This window comes from Drosophila eugracilis, unplaced genomic scaffold (genome assembly GCF_018153835.1).
Source record: "Drosophila eugracilis isolate 14026-0451.02 unplaced genomic scaffold, ASM1815383v1 contig_1104, whole genome shotgun sequence".
Taxonomy (NCBI): Eukaryota; Metazoa; Arthropoda; class Insecta; order Diptera; family Drosophilidae; genus Drosophila; species Drosophila eugracilis.
In genome coordinates this window covers 1,030,495-1,048,643 of record NW_024571881.1, presented here as the reverse complement: position 1 = coordinate 1,048,643, position 18,149 = coordinate 1,030,495, and the positions used below count along the sequence as shown (strand labels likewise).

The following is an 18,149-nucleotide window of genomic DNA, read 5'->3' as shown; positions in this document are numbered from 1 at the left end:
TACCAAATAAATAAACAAACATTCAGTTTATAGAATCAACTTCTGTCTTAACCAATTTTAAAATAATAAGATTATCAATTCCGCTACATTTTTTTTTAATGAAATTAATTATATTTCTACTTTCACTTTCCTAACTGCCACGAAAATCCCCTATAAGCAATCTGTAATATGAGACTTCGCAGTGGGACTTTTTTTCACTATAGGAACCATATTCTAAGAAAATATTATATTCCTAAACTCAATCAATATTATTCTTTCCTGAGTAGGTAATAAACAGCACCCTCTCTGTGCTCAAGCATGGCCAAGAAAAATCCCCTCATCTCATGTACATATATGAGGTCTAATAGCTATCTGCCAAGGGGCACACGTCTTATCAGCGTCAATAAGTGCCGCACCGCTTCGAGATCACAAATCAGTCCGTTGACAGAAACGAAGGTGGAATGACTTTGATCGCTTTGTTCATCGTTTGCCTGGCAGTAATTGCTGTCCAGGGGGAAGTACCAATAGTGACGAGAGCCGAATGGAACGCCACCCATCCGAATGGTCCACTGGATAGCATGGAAACGCCCTTGCCCCGAGCTGTGATTGCCCATACCGCTGGAGGTGGTTGTACGGATGATGTGACATGCTCCCAGGCGATGCGCAATCTGCAGAGCTATCAGATGAACAGGCTGAAGTTCTCCGATATAGGATATCACTATTTGATTGGAGGTAATGGCAAGGTGTACGAGGGCAGGAGTCCAAACCAGAAGGGAGCCTTTGCTGCACCCAATAACGATGGTTCCCTGGGCATCGCTTTCATAGGTAACTTCGAGGAACAATCGCCCACTCAAGAGGCTTTAAATGTCGCCAATAAGCTCCTGGAACATGCCGTGAAACAAGCTCAAATATTGGAAGACTATAAACTAATGGGCCACAGTCAAGTCAGTGCCACCAGAAGTCCTGGGAAAGTTCTCTACTCTATCATACAACAATGGCCCAATTGGTCTGAACAAATATAAGAATATTAAGGTTTCGACACGTAAAGACCACTCCTTACACATTTATTTGTAAATATAATTATGTATAATTTGTTTTTTGCTTAAATACGAATACTAAAATTTTAATTTTGTTGATCTGTTTCCGATGTACTTCGCGTCGACTTCGCACATTTTGTCAGCTGCCGCCTTATTTTTTTTTTTATTCGGCCCAATTTATATAGGCCTGCTCCCCAGGAGCAGTGCACTGGGCCACAATAGAGATTTGAGACATCACATAGCATCATTCACCGAACCGGAACCGGAACTTCCGTAAGAAACTAAGCTAACTATACAGAACCCTAGATGAAGCACGGAACGCAGATGGAACGAACGTGAACGTAATCGTAATGGTATGCAGAGAAGAATGCGCCAAACGAGAGGTAAACAAGAGTCGGCAACGTGGCAACAGATGCTGTTACAGATTACAGATTACAAATTACAGATTACAGATTTAGAAAATATAAAACAAGGAACTATACAAAATTCGTAAAAGTACTTAGGTAAATTGCACTAATATAAACTCCCATTTGAGCTGCCACTCGCACTGTCTGTACTGCCGCCCATTCCACCATTGCCGCTCATGTTACTATTGCCAATTCCTATGCCAATACCACTTCCGTTTCCGCCCTGCTGGCCAAAGTCAAGCTGGAGCAGCCAGTCTCGCTTGGCCAGACCTTCGGGCGTCTCGCCGCGCTGCGTGCACAGCGGCTGGAAGCAGGTGGTCAGTCCAACGCTGGGCGTGAACTCGGCACGCTCGCGTAGCTCCTCCTCAGTGGCCAGCATTATGCAGTCATCATCAATCTCATCGCTATCGACGCTGTAGGCCGCCGCCAACTGTTGCTGCTCGGCCCTCTGCTGCACAATGCTGTCGCTGGTGCGCCGGAAGGAGTCGTCCGTTTTGCGCAGGAAATTATATAGCGCCACACAGCCGAGCACAACTTCGCGAATGTGCTTGTCACTAATGCGCAGTGGCTGCGCCAATATGGGAAACATATTGCAGAGTATCCGCATTGTTTGATCCGCGTGTGCATTGACCTGCTCCAGGGCCTCCAGCACAGCCCGATCCTTGGGCAGGTTGCGTGTAGTTACCAGATACGATGTGGCTGGCAGTACCGAATCGCCAGCGAAGTAATAGCCCTGTCGGTCCATCTCCGCCGACTGTTGTTCCTCCAGAGCGTGCATCTTGTGCCTGATCAGCTCAACGGCAGTGGTCTGGTTATAGATGTCATTGGGCCGGCTGCTTGCCGCCCGTTCCACCTTTGCGTACTGGAAATTGTTGTCGGCATCTACAATGCCCGTAAAGATGACGGTCGCCCGCTTGCGATCGTCGCCAGCGGCGGATCCGCTGCTAGCCGCACCGGAATTCGAATTGGATCCGGTTCCTGAACCCTGGAGCTGGATGCTGCGCATGAACAGATTGCCCACACAGTGGGGCAGGTTGTGCTTGCGCTCCATATCCTCGGCGGCGCTGCGCCACTGATCGTCAGTCTTTGGTAGTGTCACGTATTGGTCCTTGAGGTGCTCGTAGAAGCCCAGACAGATATTGGCAATCATTTCGTTTATCACAAATTTCGAGGCACGGAAGCAGTAGTTTCGACAAGAATGTACTTCACCTAAATCGCAGGATATATAATTATATTTATTAGGTTTATACCTTTACAACACTCACCCGTTGCCAAATACTTGAGCGTTATGGCCAGCCGCTCTTCTGCGCTGAAGGACTTCTTCTTGCGCTGCGGGGCATACTGGCTAATGATGGGCTCCAGCTTTTGCACTAAATACCGAAACTGGCTCTCTGTTATGGCTAGGAAGTAATTCAAGTGATAGCACTCATCCTTGCGCGACTGCAGTTCACTTAGTAGGTTCTCCTTGCTGAGGAACTCGGCCTGGTTCTTGCGCAGCCACTCCTTGGTCCACTCGAGTCGTCTCCGCGTGTTGAGTATGCCGGCCAGGTCTAGGGCACTGATTTTGGAGGTTTGTGGTCTGGATAGAACCGATGTTCTAGCGGCACCTCCAACTCCCGTCGATGGTCCTGCTCCTCCCGTTGTCTGGGGATCCATTGATGCTACTCCTGCCCCCTGGGCGTTGCCTTCATTGTTATTATCCTGCGTGACCCCAATCGAAGGCTGCGCCACGCCCACTCCTCCCGTGGATGCTAATTGATGACCTGTAGAGGCTGTCACTCCTCCAGATCCTCCACCACCACCACCAGCAGTTGCTGCCAATCCTCCAGAACCACTACGATTTCCACCATCGCGTTCACGCAGTACGCCAATAACCTTTAACTTGATTTTGTCCATAGGGCAACCTGCAAGAAAAATAGATCGCCAAATATTGTACTATAATCCCAGGTCGACCTAGAATCTATAGCTATAGCTATATAGCCGCACCCCACATTTCGGCCCCCGATTTTCGCCCACTCGTCGTGTGTTTTGTGCAACAAATCGATTTTTACTCACCCTCCCAACCTCCCGTGTTCCTTGCGATGTGTGTATAACCAGTTTCGGATCTTCGGGGGAATACGTTTTTACTACGACCTGGGTTGTATAATTAGAAATATCTGGTGGAACTCTATATGTCTGCTGCTAGTCTTTTTGTTGGTTTTTCAGGCGTTTATCGGTTCCGGATTTGCACGTACATTTATATGTACATCAAAGAGTACCCAAGAAAAATCCGATGCCAATACGAAAATGCAGCCATCAGCAAGCAGCAGCAGCAGCAACAACAACAACAGCCGAACGTCGACAAGTTTTAAGGGCCAGGAATTTCATGGGAGCACCGAGCCAATGAGTTTTCCAGCCAGTTGGTGATTTTCCGAACCGATCTCCGGTTTTCCTCGGCCCAGCTAACCTGCTTTGCGGCTATCACTTGACCGAAAACCACATTTTCCCCAATTCTTTCTTTTTTCACGGTGATGTTGCCCGAATCGAATCCCCAGCTGGAACAAAAATCGATGTGTATTCGATATAGTCGATGGATTGTTCAAAAACACCCTCAAAATATCGATTGCTATCGGTGGCTTAATATTCATCGGCGCTGTGGTGGCTTACTATGCTAAAAGTGAGGTTGTACCCCGCTAAATTTAAACTCTAGAAAAAAGGTGGGTAACTTTGCTAAACTAAATCATGGTGAAAATCGCTATATGAATTATATTTCCTGATTTATTTAAATTTATTTATCAATTGTGCTTCAAAATTTTCCCCAATATAAAATCTAATTATCTCAAAACTTTTTGAAAATTTAAATAATAATATCTCTCAATTTATAACAACTTGTCCTTATATATCTAAGTTATTTAGCTGATACTGTCAGTAGATAATTTTACTTTACTACTCCTTGCCCCTTATTAAAAATACAAACATGAGTTTTTATTAAGCATTTTATTTGGTTATTAATACGCGTGTGGGTTTACAATACAATAATGTTATTTTTTTTTTAATATTTCTTGTATGTTTTTAACACAAATATTATTTTTATTCATATTCCATTACAGTGGTGATGCTAAAACGTTTAAATCCTTTCAATAAGTAGGTTCGTTCACGCAAGATGTGCTTTACGAAAATTAGCGATACACTTCATGGCTCTTTGTGGTATTTCTATGTGAATTAATTTCATATCTTGTTTGTATATGCTTTAAATTTGATCTATGTACTGTTTTTTTCAAGTTGTATATTTATGTATATTTCACTGTTAAAATATGCAAGCGAAAAAATTTGCTTGGTTCTTGTAAAAAATAAGACTTTAAAAGCATTTCACTTGCCAGGCTTCGACTATTTCATTACGTCCCCTTTTCCACATGCGTTTGTATAATTGCTTAAATTAAACTACAATAATAAGCGATTCATTTAATAATAAGTATCCTTCGTACATGTACATATATAATAACTACATCAAATTAAAAGCAAAGGGTTATTTTCATTACAACGCTCTAGCACAAAAGGTTTTGGTTTCTCTTTTTTAATATTTCATTTAATTTTTAAACATTAAAGCCAATAAGAAAATGCGTTGAACGGCTAATGCTTGACATATTCATATTCGTATTAATGTTTGCGATTTTATAGTTTTTATAAATATATAAAATATATATATTTGCCTTTAAAAACTCGTGTATGCACTTCAATATCATTAAAAATGTGTGTAGATGGAAAATGTCGAAATTTGCTAATTAATAAATCCCTCTTGCTGTTCGATTTGAAATCGGTGATGTTTAGAGCCGGTGAAGATGCATTTCCCGTCCAGAGATCGATTCATTAGTGTTGCGCCTAGAAGTGCGCCTTGTCTGGAAAAATAAAAGGAGAGGAAATCTTATTTTAGTACCAATAATATTTAAGTGGGGCGGCGAGTATTACTTTTCTCTGTCAAAGTTGAGCTCTGCTTCTAAGTCGAAGATCAAGTAAAGACAAAAAACAAAAGTAAAACGAAAAGCCGCGCGGTCTGCTGATGCTTACCTAGCCGAATATTATAAGTCACCGTTTAAGCCCTATTTTCATATAGGATTACGCATGACTTCTCCCATCTCTCTCTCTTTCTCTCTATCTTTTTTCTCTATCCCATCCAGCATTTACTGGCCTTCATGGTGCTTCTTAGCTGTGTCATGTCCTTCATCCTCGACCACCGTGGATTCTTCGTGAGACCAAAAACTGGCCGACATCTGGGATGACGACATGCCACCCACACCAGGGAATGAATCCTCCATTAGAGTGCTAGATGCACAGCTCGTTACGCTCCCCGACATCTGGGAGTTTCCAGCACTGGTTTGATAGGTGGCCGTTGTGCCAGCCGAGCTGGTCGTTTGCTCTATACAAAGATTTAGAGAATCCACCGATACTTCCTTCGACATTCCGGACTCATCCATTGGGAGGTCCTGAATGCCACCACCAACACTTGTTGTGGTGGTAATCACCCGCGTTACCGTGTGTTCATGTCCATCGGCATCCGTACTGGTCGTGGTCGTAGTTGTGGTAGTGGTCAGGCCGTCTCCCAGTGTCACTCCTCCGCCGCTAACAAACTTCGTCATCAGATCTAATTGCTCATCGCCAAAAGACTCTATGCTCTCCTGTCGCGAGTGTCGCTTGTCGATCTCAAGGGAATCAATATCTGATCTCGTAGTGGCGTCTTTGGAAATGTCGAAGCTCTCTATGCTGCTGGTCATCATGTCGTGGCTCTTGCTTATTTCCATGCTATCGATGCTATCCTTTTCTGAGTCCTGGCTGTCGATCTTTGATTTAGGCTCCAACTCAGTAGTGCTTATGTCCGTGAATTTTACTTGAGCAGATCCTTCCTCCCGCTCCAATTTGTGTTTAAGCAGGGCTTCGATGTTCTCAGCTTGACTCGAGGGCACCACCTCAGTGCGGGTTACTGTGCGCGTGACCTTGGTCACCACCACATTACCCGTAGCACCTTTATCACTGCCATTGGATTTATTGGACTCATCAGAGCGTGATAGCAGAGCTGCTTCCTCCCTGGCCTTGATCTCTATCAGGTGGGCTTCAATGCAGGCATTCTCAAGACCCTCGAAATCTTTAAGACTGGAGACCGACACATCATCGCCCGGAGCAGTTCCACTGCCACTGTGACGAACAACGTATCGGCGGGTGAAGCTTCCATTGCTGGAATCTGTAGAACCTTGATGAGTGCGATTCCGATTCTCCAGTGAAATGGCCTGCTCCAGAGACTCAAACTCTTGCAGACTACTCATTGAGACATCGTCGTGTTCGCCACGGGAATGATAACGACGTGCCGCCACATCGTACTCCGGTGTACTCGAGAAGGAATCCTTGAAGCTGCTGATGCGACTGCTGCCTACCTCGAATTCACCGTCTTCCTCCTTAATGTCCTCTAGGACAGCTCCGGTTAAATCGTAGGGATACCGCAGCTGGTTATCGGTCAATTGCATCTCAACCCACCGCTTGTTTGCTGCTGCAGTTTCGCTAGAATCACTTTCCTCCTGCTGTTCGCTGCTGCTACTAGCTGCTGTGGGAGGACTTTCTTCGAACTCAAAGTTCAGATCGTCCTTGTAAAGCTGAGAGCCGAGCTTAGGGTCTGCCGGCGCAGACTTTATGATAATTTTTTCCACGTCCTCATCGTGCTTCTGCTCATACTTGGTTGGTTTAATCTTAATGCTCTGACCACCAAGATCAACTTCGTTGGCTTCCTTGGCCACTTCCTCAATGATCACGAACTCATCTGAGATATCGGGTTGTTCAACCATTTCAAAGGAATCTGGAGAGTCGGGAGCCTTGCGATCATCGTAGTCGGCGCCAACCTCAGCCCGCTTTAGTTCCTCAAGCTTCTGTCGGTACTGCTCCTGCACTCGTCGCTGAAAGTCCTGCTCCTTCTCTTCGGCCTTGGCCTTCTGGTACATAGAAGTATCGCTCGCCTTGTGCAACTCTTCTTCGGTGCGCACCTTGTACAGCGTCTTCTCAGGGAACTCATCCGATTCCTCCTCTAAGATAGGCGACTTAATGTCTTCCGTAACCATAATGTCGGGAATGTTGGAGTAGTCCTGCATGTTTTGTGAAGGGCGACGTTCTTCTATCATTGCTGCCTCTGCCTCTAACTCCTCTGTGGCACTGTCCTCAACGATTACCTCGGCTACCAGCTGGGATGGGGTAAATGGGCGCTTTTCCAACTCACCACTGTGATCCATTTCGGCTGCCGCCTGCTTCTTCTTTTTGCTCTTTCGTTCTTTTGGAGAACGGAACTGGCGGGCATATTCCGATTCGTAGGGATCCGTATCTGACTCACTTTCTGATTCTTTGCCTTCGCCAAGAAGCGCAACCTCTTTGTCCAGGTTCTTCAAAGCATCTCCTGAAATGCTCTCGTTTCGCTTGTGGCCCCGACGTTTGGATTCCCCTCCTGGCGGTGTACTGGCATTAGAGTCCTGTGGCGAATGTTCTTTGCTCTCCATTTCTAGCATAAATGTGGCATCCTCTGGCACAGAGGCAGATGGAATCGAATCATCATGTCCATACTGGAAACCTTCAATGCCTGTTAGGGAAGATGATCCCGCAGAACCAATAATGTCATCAAAATTCTCTACGACAGTATCAATGTTGGATGTGCTTGACATGCTTACAGAAAGAATGCTACCTTCGTCTAAGCTCGAGGCCAACTTAGACTCGTCAATTGATCGACGTGAGTCTCCATGATATAACAGGATGTCCTCGCCTTTTTCACTCTCCCGAGGACTATCCGCCTTGCTGTCCTCCAGAGGATAGGCAAGGCCCCAAGTGCGTTCTACCTCCTTGGGCTTAGGATATTCTTCGATTTGCACAGCTTCGACAGGTAATTGCTCTTCTTCCTCAACTTTGGGCTTGAAAATCATTTCCTGGGATCGTTTCATGAGGCTCTGCTGTTCGCTGGTTGGATACGCATTTCCTGGCAGTTCCAGACTCTCATCGCTATCATCGTCATCAGCTCGGAGATCACGTAGTCGCGCCATTTCTTCAGCCTCGAAAGCATCTGCTTCAGCAGAGGAGGCTACCAATGTTTCGGACAGCTCAGAAACATCAATGCTGGCCAAATTGGCAGAAGTCTCTGATTGAGAATCTAAGCTACTGCTGCCAAGAGTGCTGACTGCGCTTATATATTCGGTTCCCTCAGTACGACCAGTGGTAGTAAATTCCCTAGCTGTTTGGTACTCACTTGAGGTACCAGTGCCAGTGGCAGTCAAAAGGTTGTCTAAATCTGAGGACAGAGGTCGACTTTGAGTCTTGTCGAAGCTCTTGTGGAAGCTCTCACTGGAGCTTGAGGTATCCACGTCGGGAACAGACCAACGGTTGATGGAATCCGGTGATGTCTCTGTCTTTAGTCGATGCACCACCACATCGATTGGCTTCATCGATTGATCCGACGAAAGCTCCTCAAAAGTGCTGGTGGTAATTGATTTGTCGGTAGCAACATCATCTGCAACCGCACTGGCAATAGCTAATTTTTCGGAATAGTAATCTTCCATGGAACTAAAGTCTTCGGCAGTTTCAGTGGAGATAAAACCTAAAGAGGCTTGTTCCTCCTTTGCCATGTGCTCTTCCATGGAACTTAATTCTTCAGCTGTGCCAGTGGATATGAAACCTAGCGAACCGTGATCATCTCGCCTCTCCACTCTGCCAAAAACATCCTGAGCGTAGTGTGCCATTGCTGCTTGCTTATTCAGAGTCTCCTTGATTGTGGTGTCAAACAGACCTTCTGGAGGCTGTGTGCTGTCTAATGTTGAAGTTTGCATACTTGTATCAGGTATGCCTATGAATGATGAGATATCCTCACTCTCAGCAGTGGTAGAGTATTCTTGGGACATGGTATTGATACCTAAGGCTGATGACGACTCCTTCACAAATTCTTCTTGACCTTTCAAGCTCTTGAGCTCACTCATTCCGAATTCCCCAGATTCCTGCTCTTCGGCAAGGACATCACCAAGGAGAGACTTATCAGACATTCCCTTAATTTCGGTTTCTTGGGGTTGTTGTGGCGAGTGAACTACCTTTGGCTTGCCCGCAGTTGGGATTTCTTTCTCTGATGTTTCCCATTCACTTTTTTCCAAGGGCAATTCAAATCGATCAGATGAGGGCGTTTTTTCTGAGATAGTATTTACTATTTCGGGAATTTCCTTGCTGGACTCATCGGGATCTTCACTGCTTGATGGAGCAATTTCGATAATGGCTCGACCACTGGAGCCGGTGGACGTTGTCAAGCTTTCCTCGGTGGTTACCTTGGAGAGCTTGGGCTCTCCTGTTTTGTCTTTATCGGCATTCTCAAGTTCGAGTATATCATTTCTAGTCTCCGAACCTTGTCTGGTTATCTTGCTGTCCACTACAGCAGGATCATCGGGCTTCATTGTGACATACTCCTTGAAAACATCATTAGCTTCGTCCGAGTCGACGGATATCTCCTTCATTAAAGAAACATCCTTGGCATCAATGCCTATATCGCCTTGCGCTTCTTCTTCTTGCGGTGTAACGCTCGCAGATCTTGTTGAGGTCTTGATTATAACATTTCGGCTGGATTCTCCAATATAAAAGCTAGTGGTCTTTTCCGCTCCCTCTGATTTTTCCGTATCGGCATCATCCACGGAAATCTCGCTCGTTGGCTCAAAGCTTTCGGTGTGATCTTCTGATGCAGTGGTGGTAGTTGTGACTATGTCACGAAGCTGGGAACGGATGGAGAGCTCTGTGGAGGGTTCGTCCGTCTTGGATATATCCTCCGTAAATTCAAAGCTCCTCAGACTAATACTATCGGACTGCTCGGCTAAGGCAGCCAGGTTTTCGAACGGTTCCGTGTGTTTTATGGGAGCACGTGGCTTCGGAACCGGTGCGGCGGCATCAAAATTAATATCAATCGGTATTTCAGGTTTTGGCACTGGGCCAGGAATGGTAGTGCTATCGGTGCCTTCGGAGACTGGGGAGCTTGCTTTGAGTACTCGTGGTTTTGGTGTGGGTGTATCGTGGCTGGTGGTAGTAGTGAATACATTGGTTTCTACCGTCGGCACAGTTTCGGTTTTGGTTTCCGATTCTTTCGACGGTGGTACGGGAGTGGTTTCGGTTTCACTTGAGTTTGGTAAATCGCCGCCTGTTTCTACAAAACAATAGGTGTGAAAACGAAAGCAATTTTAAAAGTGTTGTGAAAGTCGAGAACAGAAGATGAGGAAGAATAAACACGATTACAGGAAAGAAACAGGAAATAGAAAAGGGTTAATGCATTCGAGTACATAGGTTAGCATAGGAAACACAAGTTTATAGAGATAGATAGGTAGGTAGTATAGGAGGGCATGCATATTTCATATGAGTTATTATGAGTACAAACTGAATTAAAAAATTTAAATGCAATTAGAGCTCAACTCGAACAAACAAAAAGTCATTATTGGCCGCCATGTTATATCTGCTATTGCACTAAGACAACATAAATCAAACAGAATACTGCACATACATCTATAGTGAGTTTTTATGCTCTGTCAATGGCATAAAGATAGGCAAATAAATATTAAATCATAGTATAGTTTTAGGCTCTTCGCTTTTTTTACTTATGGTACCTGCGATGAGATCTTGAATATCGTTATCGGGTGTTATTTGGTTCTGGGCCATATCGGCCATGGTGTTGGTCGTGGGCGACACGCTGTCATCCCAGCTCAGTTTGGAAAAGTCACCCTGCAAGGCGCTAATCTCGTCCTCGGGCACCGACATCTCAAACGCCTCATCGAACTTGGCGCTTACGTCGTCCATGTCCGTGGATAGTTTTTCGATCTTTCGATCAATGCGCCTCGCTCGTGTCTCCCTGTCTTCTTCGGTTTGATTTCGACTACTTTCTACGGTTGGGAGTACGGATTCGGATTCGAGTACTGGGACTGGATCTGGATGGTACATGACGTATGGCGGAGGGGTGGATGGGAGCAAAAAAGCAAACAATACAGGAGAGTGGTTATAGCCAACGGACTAAGGAACATTATGGAGTCTAATTCGCCTCGAGCTACAATCCTAACTTCTAGGCTAGCGTTAGACTACCTCAAGTCTTGACTCTATTTGGTATGTTACCTTTTGCTGCCGATGTACTTGTGGCAGCAGCCTGGGAAATGACTTGGGGTAGCTGCACCTGGGATTGCTGCTGTTGGAACTGAGTGGTAATTGTCGTTGTCATGGTGGTGGTCGTGTTCTGGGCATGCAAAGGTAAATGTATGTGCTCGTCGGTGAAGCTCATGTTGTCGTCAAACGACTTGCCCGACATGGACTCAATGGTGGGCGATTTGATGACATCGACGCCGCCGATATCGTCGCATGTGATTGCATAATTCTCACTTTCTGAGTTGTAATCCAGCTTAGCGATCTCGTGGCCATTGGCCTGATGACCATGACTTTCAATAATCTCGACACTTTCTTCAAGCACGCGATCCACCAGAATATTGGCTTCCTCGCGAATGCGTGCCACAAGATCTTCACCATCGAAATCACCATCATCATCACCACCACCAACTTTAACATCACCTGGAAGACAATTGCACAGTTCATTGGTAGATAGAAATTGGACAGATCGAAACACAGAGAGAGAAAGCGAGAGAAAGTAAGGGCAAGCTTTGAAATCATGTAGAGCATGAGAAGCGAGAAATATGTGCAGGTTATGTGTGATAGCTGATAGCTGATGATGGTGAGATTGATTGGTGAAGTTAGCGATATCTGACGCACTGAGTCAAAAGATTATATCAAACTTAAGGCCGTTAAAATTATCTTTTAATGAGCTTTAATTGCATTTAGGAAATCAATACGATCTACTGATTAATTTGGCATACAAATGAAGCATATGTTTTACGAGAACTATGACAAGCTGAAGTTAAATATCCGGAAGTGAGACTTACCAATTTCTTGTGAGAGCTTTGCGGTATCCAGACTAGATAGGTCTACTTTCTTTTCCTGAAGGGTTTCTGCAATAAACAAGGCCAATATTAGACAAGTTTTATTTGTATGAGAAACGAACACAAAAGTGACCTAGAAGTACATTATTTTACTCTACAAACGAAATGATAATGAATGATTACAGACAATCGAAACAAGAACAAACGAAACGAATTCCAAATAACATTTTTGTTAGCATCAAGTACAAGATTAGGATTAACAATAGAGAGTGAATGTTAGTACAACGGCGCCTAGGTGACGTTAAGAAATCTGTTAGTATGGCACGGGCACAAAGGTTAGGCTTATGGGAGCGATGCAAGTAGATTTAAGGCTTTTTGCTGCTTTTATTGTGGTAAGAACTTTAACGAAAATGTTTGGTAATTTTTTGGCTTTACTTACAAAATGCTTGAGTGTGTGTGTTGGGTTTTTCGTATCTATGAACACTTATTAACTATTGTTGAAACTTTTTTGGCAACAGCTTGGGACCGAATCGAGTCGGATTGGATGAGGACACGGAGGAAGCAGACTAGTTGCCTCCCCTAGCGGCTGACTCGTCGGACTCAACATACTCAACGTCGGTATGAGCATCTCGGATCATGCCTTTTGTATGCAGCTTTTCGGCCTCACTGTTGAAACTACGACCACTCTTCTCATGCACCACCGTATAGCTCTCGTTCAACATATCATTCAGCTCCTTACTATTGCTATTGGCCACTGGTACGGCCGGTGGTTCCAGTGCGTCTTCTGCATCCGATGGCAACTGAACATCCTCAACATCAGTGTGCTGCTGATTTATTATGTCATCCTTTAGCAGACGGAAGTGAAGCGATTGCGGCTTTGTCTTGTTGCAAAGTTTATCAGCCGTCGGTGGTGGTGGAGCGTCAGAGGCTTCTGAGATATCAGATACATCATCGGTGGATACATCCTCGGAATCGGAGGCTTTGTCGGCATTCGAGCCCTTTGCCTGTTGTTTCAGTTGCTCCACGCGCTTTACACCTGGAGGTAAGCCGCATTCACTCAGATCCATATCCTCGACATCAGTAACTCCATCTTCTTTGCCCTTAATCGCGTCAAGTAGTTTATTCTTGCCTTTGCTCAGAGTGCGGGTCTTTAACTTCTTGCGACGATTCGTACCGGCCACGAAGATTTCCTCCACATCCGTCACCGACTCGGCATTGCTTTGTACTTCAAGCCGCTTGTTTTGTTGTTGCTTCAAAAGTTCGTTGGACACAATTACTTCGTTCTCGATAAGGCTTGAACCTCCCACTGCTGCATCCTCGGCAAGTGAATGTTGAAGACTCCACTCATCGGCACACGAATAATCCTCGGAATCGGTATGGATCATGTCCTTCAGGTGGTTGTAAATGCCAAACTCATAATTACTGTCCATGGGCATTACATTAGTAATAGTATCCCCATACTTGTCTTCCTTTAGTTCCACAACCTCGCGATGTGGTAGTGGTAGGGCTTCGTGACAGATTGAACGAGTTTCAGGTTCAGCGCTGGTGGACTGTGACGTGTCCTCACAGAACATGTCCTCCACATCAGTTAGGCAGGTCCCATCATCGCCAGATGCAAGTATAATGGCACGTGGTATCGGCTGCTCGTCTTCCTCTTCATTGTCAAAACTATCTTCTGCTGCAGAGTCATCGATGCCCTCCACGTCAGTTAAAACCTCCTCGTTTTTTGAAGCCAATTGTAAAAAATTCTTCTGTCCTTGGAGGGGCATACTGGACTTAGAGTTTCGTCGCGGTTGACCACTGGCACTAATAAAGGCCACGTCAATAGGTGGTAAACTATTCTCACTTACACTCTGACTCCATGCGGCGGCCCCTTCCGACTCGGACTCGGTGCCCGAGCAGGCAATCTGGCAAACCTCTTCGTGGCCACTGTCGGATACTTCCAAAACCTCATCTTCGGACATTCCTCGTACTCCAATGCCGGTGCAGTCCGACATGGCTGAGGCCAAATCGCTAATGTCACTAATCACAGACACATCTTCATACTGATCGGAGTCATCCTGGTTCTTCTCGCCGTCGGCTATATTTACTCGCCCCTGATCTCCCATGGCGTGATCCAGATCAACGCATACGGATTTCTCGTAGCCATAGCCCACTTCGGAATCGGTGTCGTAATCCTCGCAATCAGTTAAATAGTCTGCCATACCATTCAGGTTTTGCGCTTGCACGAAATCTCCGGCTTTTATCTCACAGCTTTCCTTGGCATCATTGTCGACGGCTTCTTGGTTTTGGAGTCCCTGCTGGAGAAACTCTCTCAGCGATAGCTTTAGTTCTGGGTATGCTGTGCTCTTCTCATCATCTTCCGATTCTGTATCGTAGTCCTCCACATCAGTCACATCGTTGTCGCCGGTATTTGTTCTAGGTTGGGCTTTGGGCTTTAGGGATGCATTGCAAGAGTTTCGCCGGGAGCTTGGCTTCAAAACCTCCAACTGACTGTCAAAATCTTCGACGTCGGTTACGCCCCCGGCGCCATTGCGCCCATAGTCCATGTCATTGCTATCTGTGTCATGGGATGATGATGAAGAGGATATATCGGAGAAGTTGGTTCGTTTGTCGGCAGTTACGGATATAGTTGGAAGTTTCTTGGACATTATGTTAGACTTTGTTTGGTGGGTTTGTAGTAGTGTGTATTATGGCTTTAATTTGCAGCTTTAGTTATTTAAGTTTGCTATTTGTGAAGAATAAGTTAAAAATGGGTTAAGTAGATTCATTTCATATATAAGCATATCAATAAGAAAAGTTGCATTTGGTAACTAAGCCCTAGATTGATGGGTATCGTAGCTAAACTAATCTTAAGTATCAAAGTGCACTAGACCTAGCAAATATCTGGAATACTAGTACCATATTTACCTTTAGAAGTGCTGCTCTTCTCCAACTCTACCTCCGCTTCCTGTCGACTCTCTCCAAAAGCCACTTGCATCGGCAGAGATGGATCAAGGACAGCAGCACCGGATGTACCAACGCTACTGTGGTGGTAGTGCTGATGATGGTGGTGGTGCTGTTGCTGGCGGCGCAGGGTCTCCTCTATAAGGGCCAGGGGGCTACGGGTCGGTTTGGGAGAACCGGGGCTGGCGGCCAACAGACGCTCTGGATCGCCGGAGCCGAACATAGGTAAGGCAACAGAGTCGGAAAGACTGGAGTCGGTGGTGTCGATGAAGCTGACATCGAATTCGTTGATGCACCTCTGCTGATCGCCATATGTGGTGGATGGCGGACGCACTGACATGATGGTGTGGTGTTCTACATCAAACTCGGGCTGTCGGTAGACCACCTCGAGCGGCTTGTCGGGGCCGAAGGTTTTAGTGAATACCTCGCTGGTTAGCACTTTGCGACTGTTGCTGCCGCTACCGGAGGATGATGAGGTAGAACTTTTTGTACTATCGCTTGATTTAATGGAACGTATTGTTATCACCTCACAGTCGTCATCAACGAGCACGGTGCTAACAGCGCCGGTGGTTGCAGTTGGTTCCCGATGCACACGTACTGTCGATGTCGAAACAACAGCGCCCGCTGCCCGCCGAATGTTGGTTAAGTCCTTGTCTGTCTTCCGGCTAACTGTGCTGACGGAGCGCACACTTCGCCTTGTACTGTTGGAGGAGCCGCTAGCACTGGTAGTGCCGCTACCTGAATTCGAACTCGATTCGTTCATAGTGTCCTTCATCTTTTTTTGAAGTTTCGGCTCCATAGAGCTATTCACGGTTCTGGTCGATGTGGTAATGGTCGTAGTTCCGCTGCCTTCACTTGTCTTGCTTACCGTTCGCTTAACTGTTTTCTTATTGTCTACCTGAGGTCTCTTTTCGGTGTCATCACTCTTGCTTAGTTTTGCTGCAGTCCTTGCACTGGAAGACACGCTAATTGGAACTTTGGTGCGCTGTATAGTGGCTGTGGTCTTTTTCTGAAGCTTGTTGTCGGTTTCTATGGAAGTTCTGTAGGCAAGTGTCTTGGCTGAATTAGCTGATTGTGTCTTCATGCTTTTGGTTGCTTGGCTCTTGGAGCCTATCACGTTTGTTTGCTTATTTTCCTTGGATGTCTGTCGTTTGTATAGGCGGTCGGTACTTCTTTTCAGGGACTCCTTGCTATCACTTTGCGAGCCTTTTGTAATCTGGGAACGGGGTTGTGTTGGTTTCTTCTCAGCAATCGTGTTCTTTTGCTTCGTTATCTGTGATGTCGACTTTGTCAAGGCACTTGTTATTAAATGTGTTCTTTGAGTACTTTTGGATTGGACCAGAGCTGTCGATTTCGTTGGTGCTGGCGACTTTGGCGGTACCGGAGAGACACTCTGGCCAATGTCGCCATCGCCACTCAAACCGTATCTCATGCTGTGGGCCAGGGTGGGCTGCATATATCTGTGCGTGGCAGACGGTGTCGGTGTTTTCCTCTTCTCAATGTTATCTTGGCTGCCAATTCGCTCAGTGTTATTTGAACTCTTTTCTGAAAGCTCTTTGATAGATCGAATGGCAGTAGTTTTAGTTTGTTTGACAATTTTCTTTTCTGACTTTGTGGCTTTGGGCTGGGGACTGAACGATCGAATCGATGCATTATACGGTATTCTTGTCACGTCAGTCTTGACCCTTGGCCTGGGGGTGTTTGAGCGACTGCCTTCACCTTGCGGATGGCTTTCATAGAAAATGGAACTAGACGCAGGGCTCGCAGACCGTTCGAAGTGTATTTCACTTATCACTCGACTTGCGCCGGAAGCTGAACTAGTGGTGGTTGAAGTTGAGCTTGTGACTGAACGTCTCGACTCAGTTTTGCTTGGTAGTTTCGTTTTGTCCGTTATTGTCTTTCTAATTTGCGTTTGCATGTTAGTGGTCATCTTTACCTTTGCAGGGGAAACAGGTGTGGTCTTAGCATCAATCTTAGGTTTTTCCCTAACCCCCACTATTTTTTTACTAACGGTAATCTTAGTCGCTGCTTTTGGGCTGGATTTTTTTACTAACCTTTCTGCCTCTAATTTAGTTACCTTTTTCTGTTGTGACTTGACTATTTGTTTCTTAACAGGAACTATCGATTTTTCTTCATTGTCCAAATTTACAAAGTATGCAACCGGACGTACTTCTTTTGCTTCTATTTGATCAACCTTAGGAGGACACACTTTATCTTCTCTCGAAATATCAGAGTTCAATTTTGCATTCTTAAGTGTTTCTTCAACTATTTGTTTAACTGAGCGATCTTCATCATCGGTTTGATCCTTTACAATGCAAAAGTTTCTCGTATGTTGAACACTCTTCAGCGTTTCATCAACAATTTTTTGTACCTCAGCATCACCAGCTCTTATAGTATCCTCAACAATCTGTTGAACAGACCTACTTTCTTGGCGGTGCGAAATAGAAATTGATTCAGCATTACTGGACTCTTGTGAAAATGATATTAGGGATGGTGACTTCGGTTCTTCCCCATGCATGGACAGGACATTTTCCGGGTGAACAGACTTTGGTTTTCCGTCAGTTAAACGGGATGGTTTATCCACAGTTCTTTTGGGCTCTGAAAATTCAAGCTGCTTATTTCTTTCGTCCAAAAACTCTTTCTGACTAGGCTTTCCTGACTCTACAGGGGACTTGGACTTGTCGTCTAGCTTTGTTGGGGCCTTATCGCTTTTTACGCTAAGAGACTGTATAAGAGACTTATCACCACCACCACAAATTAACGGAGTCACCAATGAAATCGGCTGGAAAACTGGCTTGTCTTGGGGCTTTGGAATTCCAAACTCCTCATCACTTTCGTCGTCCGCTTTT

General features: G+C 45.4%; 4 protein-coding genes across 6 annotated transcripts in view; 1 reads left to right on the top strand and 3 right to left on the bottom strand.

Annotated features, from left to right (window-relative positions):
- The first annotated feature begins 412 nt into the window (after window positions 1-412).
- On the top strand, window positions 413-1,106 carry LOC108104915 (peptidoglycan-recognition protein SD). Its single transcript, XM_017211263.1, has one exon. The coding sequence runs from the start codon at window positions 441-443 to the stop codon at window positions 999-1,001; it is 561 nt and encodes a 186-aa protein (XP_017066752.1). The 5' UTR covers window positions 413-440; the 3' UTR covers window positions 1,002-1,106.
- LOC108104914 lies at window positions 1,007-3,954 on the bottom strand. The gene is made up of 3 exons (XM_017211261.2): window positions 3,479-3,954; window positions 2,689-3,327; window positions 1,007-2,632 (listed from the first exon to the last, which is right to left on the bottom strand). Exons 2-3 carry the CDS (start codon window positions 3,317-3,319, stop codon window positions 1,530-1,532), a joined length of 1,734 nt encoding a protein of 577 aa, XP_017066750.1. The 5' UTR covers window positions 3,320-3,327; window positions 3,479-3,954; the 3' UTR covers window positions 1,007-1,529.
- Window positions 3,955-4,380: 426 nt separating this feature from the next.
- LOC108109812 overlaps window positions 4,381-18,149 on the bottom strand; it is a 68,044-nt gene continuing 54,275 nt past the window's right edge. The window contains exons 61-66 of the mRNA XM_041817728.1: window positions 15,265-18,053; window positions 12,358-12,423; window positions 11,543-11,989; window positions 11,044-11,361; window positions 5,468-10,589; window positions 4,381-5,298 (exon numbers count right to left, since the gene is read on the bottom strand). Coding sequence (XP_041673662.1) covers window positions 5,581-10,589; window positions 11,044-11,361; window positions 11,543-11,989; window positions 12,358-12,423; window positions 15,265-18,053 — 8,629 coding nt within the window. The 3' untranslated portion in view covers window positions 4,381-5,298; window positions 5,468-5,580. The remainder of the gene's footprint in view (window positions 5,299-5,467; window positions 10,590-11,043; window positions 11,362-11,542; window positions 11,990-12,357; window positions 12,424-15,264; window positions 18,054-18,149) is intronic.
- Window positions 10,573-18,149, bottom strand: part of LOC108104908 — a 43,827-nt gene continuing 36,250 nt past the window's right edge. Inside the window, exons 1-4 of one of the 3 annotated variants that reach the window (XM_017211242.1) lie at window positions 15,265-15,346; window positions 12,794-15,082; window positions 12,358-12,423; window positions 10,573-10,589 (exon numbers count right to left, since the gene is read on the bottom strand). In XM_017211242.1, coding sequence (XP_017066731.1) covers window positions 12,921-15,005 — 2,085 coding nt within the window. In that variant the 5' untranslated portion in view covers window positions 15,006-15,082; window positions 15,265-15,346 and the 3' untranslated portion in view covers window positions 10,573-10,589; window positions 12,358-12,423; window positions 12,794-12,920. Of the gene's footprint in view, window positions 10,590-11,972; window positions 11,990-12,357; window positions 12,424-12,793; window positions 15,083-15,264; window positions 15,347-18,149 lie in introns of those variants that run through there. The other 2 variants (XM_041819632.1, XM_041819635.1) reach the window with 2 other exon arrangements.